Source organism: Lolium rigidum, chromosome 6, assembly GCF_022539505.1.
Source record: "Lolium rigidum isolate FL_2022 chromosome 6, APGP_CSIRO_Lrig_0.1, whole genome shotgun sequence".
Taxonomy (NCBI): Eukaryota; Viridiplantae; Streptophyta; class Magnoliopsida; order Poales; family Poaceae; genus Lolium; species Lolium rigidum.
Window position 1 is genome coordinate 128897618 of NC_061513.1, and position 7154 is coordinate 128904771.

Genomic DNA, 7154 nt, shown 5'->3' on the forward strand with positions numbered 1-7154 from the left:
AGAAAATATATGATTGTATGTGGTCTGCATGCAAAAAGAAAAATAAACTTTCTATTTCTTTGGGGAGTAAAAGTCCAATTCCTATATTTTTGCGTGACTATTTTATCTTTTTGTACACAAGATACATAATTTTGTATTTTAATTTCAAACTTAGCATGCGCATGCATGCATATGCATACTTGGCATGCATGATTTATGCCGTATTTTTCTTATTTTAGCATTTTTTTCAAATTTTCTGTTCATAAAGGGTTCACACGCACCCATGTAAACCAAGTACGCGTCAAGCATTGAACAATATATACAAAATGAGTGTGAATATTTCACATGATTTCATCAAATCTCAGTTGCAACTCATATTGCAACTTATAACTAATAGGAATCACGGACTTAACTAAGCACGAAGTTAGTTCTCAGCCGTATAAAATTTGTAATATCCAGCAGCTGGCTGTGGAAAAGCAATCTCCGCACGTACAGACCCGCCCGTGAGGTTTTGCGGTGCAAAATGATGTGATTTATAGATCCTAGGATAAATGTTGCAGCATGTATCGTCCAAGTCTATGTTGCTATGGGGAAGAATTTCACTTCCCAATCTCTGCATCAGTTAGTGATGCACACATCAGGAAAAATATCCTATAATAAAAGTTCTTAAAAATACTATTTTGAAGTTTTATAAAAAATTGATGAAATGCACGTATGTAGATATTATTTTGATACTTATTTGTGTGGATTTTGGGACAAAAAACGACCATATGTGACCTACACAAAAATGTGAAACTTCAATTTCCTATTTCTGTGAACAATACCTCACCAACCATTATAATGTCATTTAGACATTTTGTCATTTTCCTATAGGCCGCATACAATCGTATTTTTTCGTGCAAACTTACACAAGTATCAACATAATATGTACATGCAAAATTTATTTCTATTTTTTGAAACTTTTAAGGAGATTTTTTTTCCAATTTTGGAAAAACCATCCTTCCCATCCTGCACACATCATTATAAGTATGAGTAAAATGATTTTTAAAATATTTATTACAAACCAAGCCGTGTCCTCTACGCCGACACCCTCGGTCGGATGGAGGCAGTGGCCTCCCCGTCCTCTGGGCCAACACCCTCAATCAAATGAAGATATTCCAATGGAGGTGAAGATAAGGAGGACCAGGAAGTGGTCGCCCTAGGTATGCGCGGTTGGTTTTCCTTCTCACAGGATGGGACACGTGGAGCATGCGAAAATGGCGGTCACGGGAGGACGTCCCCTGGGTGAATATTAGAGTTTTCTATAAATAAAAAAACGTAGTTACCCACGCCCATCGGAGATCTCGGGACTCTTAAGGGCCATTCTATACTACTCCCTCCATTCATCCTCGGTCGGATGAAGATATCCCAATGGAGGAGAAGATAAGGAGGACCGGAAGTGGTCGGCCTAGGTATGCGTGGTTGGTTTGCCTTCTTACCACAGAATTGGACACGTGGAGCGGGCGTCCCTTGGGTGAATATTAGACTTTTCTATTAAAAAAACATAGTTACCCACGCCCATCGGAGATCCTAGGACTCTTAAGGGCCGTTCTATACTACTCCCTCCATTAACAATTAGTATTCGTTCTAGTCTAGTTAAAGTCTAACTTTGTTAAATTTAACCAAATATTTCCAATAAAACATCAACATATACAATGTAAAATCCATAGTAGTACAACCGCCATGAAGTATATTTTGATATTCTGTGCATTTCTTATTATAATAGTTGATAAAAAAAATATTTTTGGTGAAACTTGAGAAAAAGTTTGACTCTGAGTAAACCAAGAACATAAGCTAGATAAAAAAGGAGGAAGTACCCTGGTGTCTCCACCATCGTTTCTGCCTCCTCCTCATTTTAGAGATTTTTTCTTCTCTATGGGCATCTTCTCAATTCTTTTCAAGATGTTTTGCAGTAACACCAATAGATTTTGATGTTAGGCTTCAGATACAAAACACATACTGCATACACCTGGCACCCTTCCTTTGGCGAACTTAATAAGCTCGAAAATTTCAGCATTCCAGAAGCAATGTCCAACAAAAAAATAGCTGCTATCTCACTATGAGTCCATGATACTGTCGAGGACAAACTGCCAATCACCTGTGGGCGGTCGAAACCAAAAACTGACCTTACCAACGTTCAGCCCGATGACATCTCATTGTCCATCCTCATTTCTCACGCCCGATAGTGGCTCATACCAACGGGACAAAATCTCCAAGCTTGTAGTGGCGTGCTAATAAAACGGCCAAAGCTTTATATGCACACGCATTGGATGGTTACAAAAAAACAACATACTCGACTTGCACATAGACAGTAGCTAGCTAGAGCAGCATGGCGCAGCCGAACTACCGGCACGGCGGCGGCCACCGAGACCTGGAGGCGGCGATGGAGATGGCCCAGCCAGAGAAAGCAATGGCGAAAAGCGGCAGCCGGTACGGCTTCACCGGTGGGCTGGAGTTCACCAGCCTTACATACACGGTGGTCAAGAAGCAGCGAGGGGTCGGCGGGGAGTGGGAGAAGAAGGACGTGGACCTGCTCCACGAGATCACGGGGTACGCCCCCAAGGGCTGCGTCACCGCCGTGATGGGTCCCAGCGGCGCCGGGAAGTCGACGTTCCTGGACGCGCTCGCCGGGCGCATAACCAGCCTCGACGGCCGCGTGGCGCTCGACGGCGTGGAGATGAGCCCCAGCGTCATCAAGCATTCGTCCGCTTACGTCATGCAGGACGACCGCCTCTTCCCGATGCTGACCGTGTACGAGACGCTCATGTTCGCCGCCGATTTTCGCCTCGGCTCCACCGTCTCCGCCGCCGACAAGAAGCTCCGCGTCGACAACCTCATCGAGCAGCTCGGCCTCACGGTAAAGAAACCTGCACTCTGCAACTACATAGTATTATGTTGAAAGAATTGTTGTATCTGGTGACAGTGACACAATCAGTCGATCATGGTGCCTTTGCATGTGCAGACATCAAGAAACACGTACATCGGGGACGAGGGCACGAGGGGTGTGTCCGGTGGTGAGCGGCGGCGAGTCTCGATCGGCGTGGACATCATCCACGGGCCGGCGCTGCTGTTCCTGGACGAGCCGACGTCGGGGCTTGACTCGACGAGCGCGCACAGCGTGATCGAGAAGGTGCACGACATCGCGTGCGCCGGGAGCACCGTGGTGCTGACCATCCACCAGCCGTCGTCCCGTATCCTGCAGCTCCTCGACCACCTCATCATCCTGGCGCGCGGCCAGCTCATGTACAGCGGCGGGCCAAAGGATGTCACCGCGCATCTCGGCCGCATGGGCCGTAAGGTGCCCAAAGGGGAGAACTCCATAGAGAACCTCCTCGACGTCATCCAGGAGTACGACCAGTCCGAGTTCGGCGTCAAGGCCCTCGCCGAGTTCTGCCTCACCGGCCTCAAGCCACGCAAGCTCGCCGCCGAGGGGCTCTCCCTCGTGTCTAGTATCCCTGCGACCCCGATCGGGCCCGGGGGCGAGGACTTCGACCACAGCCTCAGGAGCCAGCACTCCAAGTCTCCTTGGAGCGGCACGCCGTTCACGCCGTCCCGGCGCCCCAAGAAAGATCAAAACAGGTATACATACTTGCCCAAGAAACAGGAGTATATGATATGCTTGCATGCCGGCTCGGTCGCATGAATATTAGCTTGTCTCCGACAGGTACGGGCCGGAGATCGTGATGGGGACGCCGACGCCGCTGAGCAGCATCTCGGTCTACACGGTGAACGAGGCCGACTACCTGTCACCGGCGCAGCGCAAGACCGCCACGGGCGCCCCCGGCGTGGGCGTCAACGCGCTGGGGCACCGCGGCAAGTTCGCAAACTCGTACGCCAGGGAGGTGTGGGTGCTGATGCGGCGCAACTTCACCAACATCTGGCGCACGCCGGAGCTGTTCCTGTCGCGGCTGATGGTGCTGACTGTCATGGGGTTCCTGATGGCCACCATGTTCACCAAGCCCAAGGACAACACGCAGGGCATCACCAACCGCCTCAGCTTCTTCATCTTCACCGTCTGCGTCTTCTTCTTCTCCTCCAACGACGCCGTGCCGGCCTTCATCCAGGAGCGGTTCATCTTCATCAGGGAGACCTCGCACAACGCGTACCGGGCGTCCGCGTACGTCGTGGCCGGGGTCATCACGTACCTGCCGTTCCTCCTGCTCCAGTCGGCCGTGTACGCCCTGATCACATGGTGGGCAATCGGGCTTCACGGAGAGCTCCTCTACTTCCTCGTCATGCTCTACGCCTCCCTCCTCTCCACCAACTCCTTCGTCGTCTTCATCAGCTCCATCGTGCCGAACTTCATCCTGGGGTAAGTACAAATACTTGGGGAATTTATTGATCTGGGCCAAAGCCCAAGTTCAGTTCATATAGTAAGACCGGCTATATTTTAGCCCAGTCCATCAGAGCCAGGAAAAACATGACTAGTGGGCTGGGCCAGAAATACGATCCAAGTAGCCACCGTCCTGATTCTCCGATTTTCCAACCCAGGTACGCGGCGGTGATCGCGTTCACGGCGCTCTTCTTCCTCTTCTGCGGCTACTTCGTCGACAGCGACAGCATCCCGAGGGGGTGGAAGTGGATGAACACCGTCTCCACCATGAAGTACCCCTACGAGGGCCTCCTCCTGAACGAGTTCCGCGGCCACCGGATCTTCTCCACGGTCCCGCCGCTCGACGGCGACACCATCCTCGACAACCTCGCCATCAGCCTGGCGGAGGACCGCAAGTGGTGGATGGTGCTCTACCTGCTCGGCTGGGCCGTCTTCTACCGCGTCCTCTTCTACCTCGTCCTCCGCTTCGGCTCCAAGAACAAGAGGAACTAACCAAAACCTGGAGGCCTGTATCGTATCATCATACTGCATGTACAAAGCAGCACATCGTTTCAAACAGCTGCTTAAACATTCGTCTGTTAGCTTAATCCAAGTGCTACTGTAATTATTCATTTGCGGAGCTGGATAGTGCAAGAGAAGCGACGTCGATCGTACGTTCCTTGAATTGACAGGAACGCGTCTAGATGGTGTCAAGATCTGTAACTCCAAAGTTCGCGCCAAGATTTTTTTCTCAACGTACTGTAATTTTCACACAAAGACCTTTTGTTGTTAGGTCATGTCATGATTTTATCGATTCTGAACTGTGCCTTTTCCAAAGGGACGCACTTGTTCACCCTGACTGCGATTTCTCAGCTCCTTGATTTGGTCCAAAGGATTAGGGCCTTTGCCCTTAGGGGACCGCGCGCCGACGTGACCGACGAATTTGTCATCCTTTCTAATCAACCGTAGCCTGTAGCCTGCAGCCACCATGAAAAAGACTGGGAGGTCAGGGTCACTATCTGAAGACGAGGGCGACGATAACCCGGCCATAACAGCGCGCGCGCCAGTCTTGTGGGCTTCCATAATTCGAAGGAAGCAGAAAAAAAATTGCGCACCATCCATCCGATTTTGACATGACATGCTAACAAATTGCTCTCGTCTGCGGTTGGGAGCTTGGCAATCTTCTAGAAAAGCAGTGGTTCATGTCTGTCTGAGAATGACGCGCACCGTGCAGATAAGACTCTCACCTAGGAACAAAACTCAGGCAGCCAATCGCCCAACTGAACGCATGTTCCGTCCCTTGCTCGATCGCGCGGCCTGTCTTCGGTGCACAATTTCACTGCAGAGATATTCTCAGAGTTCCGTATTGCTCGAGCATTAAGGTTTCGGGAGGGCAATGTAAAGTCAATTGGAAGACCATGTGCCGGCCAAAGGATATGGGCGGGCTTGGCATCATGGACCTTGATTAATTTGCAAGAGCTTTGAGACTTCAGTGGTCTTGGCTACAATGGAAAGATCCCACCAAAACTTAGATTGATGCGGCTGCTACCATCACCATCGGAGACGGACGCACCGCGAGTTTTTGGCATGCGCCATGGCTTGGGGGAGGAACCAAAACATGCCAAAAGATATTGGGCCATCCATTTTTTCCATCTCAAAGAGGAAGAACTGATATGGGTATGCTTAATTGGGCCTATGGTTTATGTTACCTTGGTGCATATTCTGGGAAACCCGTGATGATAGAAGCTGAAGCCCACATGATGAGGAAAGGCCCACTACAGGGGCCGACATATTTCTAGTTAGGCAAGAAACATAGAAAGACTGGGAGAAGCCATCGGGAGGACATCGACTCATTGATGTAAACCCTAAATTATTCTCGTTTACGGCGCTTTAGCCTTAATGAATCTGTCGAATAGACTTGTTTGTCTGATCAACCGACGAAACCACCAACGCACCACCTTTCCCCGAAACCCTAAGTCCATACCCATGAACATTGCCGAGGTGACACCTCGTCAGATATCAACAATGATTTTTGGATTGCCAAAATCAAGACTAATGAGGTCATCACTACGAACCAACTAGCCGAGTTTGTGGACCTTTGGGAAAGGGTGTGCCCGGTGCAACTAAATAATGGGACCACCGACGATATTACATGGAAACTCACGGCTTCGGGATCCTACTCGGTGGCTTCGGCCTACAAGGCTCAGTTCGAGGGCATGATCAACTCCTACATGCCAAAGGTGGTTTGGAGAAATTGGGCTCCGCTTAAGTGCAAGCTCTTTGCTTGGCCTATCTTGCAAAACCGTGTGTGACCGGCCGATAGCCTCCATAAGCGTGGTTGGCCGAAATGTGGTGTGTGTCAACTTTGCTAGAGGGACCCCGAAACCGCGGCACATCTCCTCTTTAAATGTTGCTACTGTTTGAGGATTTGGAACTCAATCTTGGCTTAGTTGGGTATCGACATCGTTGACGCTTCTTCTTGGAGCAATTTTGATTCGGTCAAAGATTGGTGGCTTAACTTCATCTTCCAAAAAGGCGCTAGGAGGAAGTCCTTTGCATCCCTTATCATGCTTACCTCATGGGAGATTTGGAACAAACGCAACTCTAGGGTGTTACGAAATGTTTCCACCATGCCGTACGTTGTTGTAACTAAGATAAAGGGAGATGCGGCTCTTTGGGGCGCGGTGGGAGCTAAGTATTTGGGTTCAATCATGTCGTGAGAGTGATTACTATTATCACCGAGCTTGGCTCGGTCTTGTTACAAACCTTAAACTTCTTTATTACTCGCTTCAGTAACTAGTAGCCACCGCTAGACATAAGAGCA

General features: G+C 49.5%; 1 protein-coding gene across 1 annotated transcript; it reads left to right on the plus strand.

The window, feature by feature from the left end:
• Positions 1–2347: 2347 nt before the first annotated feature.
• Positions 2348–5009, plus strand: LOC124667803 (ABC transporter G family member STR2-like). Its single transcript, XM_047205046.1, has 4 exons — positions 2348–2875; positions 2981–3624; positions 3683–4330; positions 4510–5009. Exons 1-4 carry the CDS (start codon positions 2348–2350, stop codon positions 4841–4843), a joined length of 2154 nt encoding a protein of 717 aa, XP_047061002.1. The 3' UTR covers positions 4844–5009.
• The last annotated feature ends 2145 nt before the right edge of the window (positions 5010–7154 follow it).

Coding starts and splice junctions, on each gene's coding strand:
- LOC124667803 (XM_047205046.1), top strand. CDS start 2,348: ATGGCGCAGCCGAACTACCGGCACGGCGGCGGCCACCGAGACCTGGAG. Junction 2,876..2,980: donor TCGAGCAGCTCGGCCTCACG/GTAAAGAAACCT, acceptor TTGCATGTGCAG/ACATCAAGAAACACGTACAT. Junction 3,625..3,682: donor TACTTGCCCAAGAAACAGGA/GTATATGATATG, acceptor TGTCTCCGACAG/GTACGGGCCGGAGATCGTGA.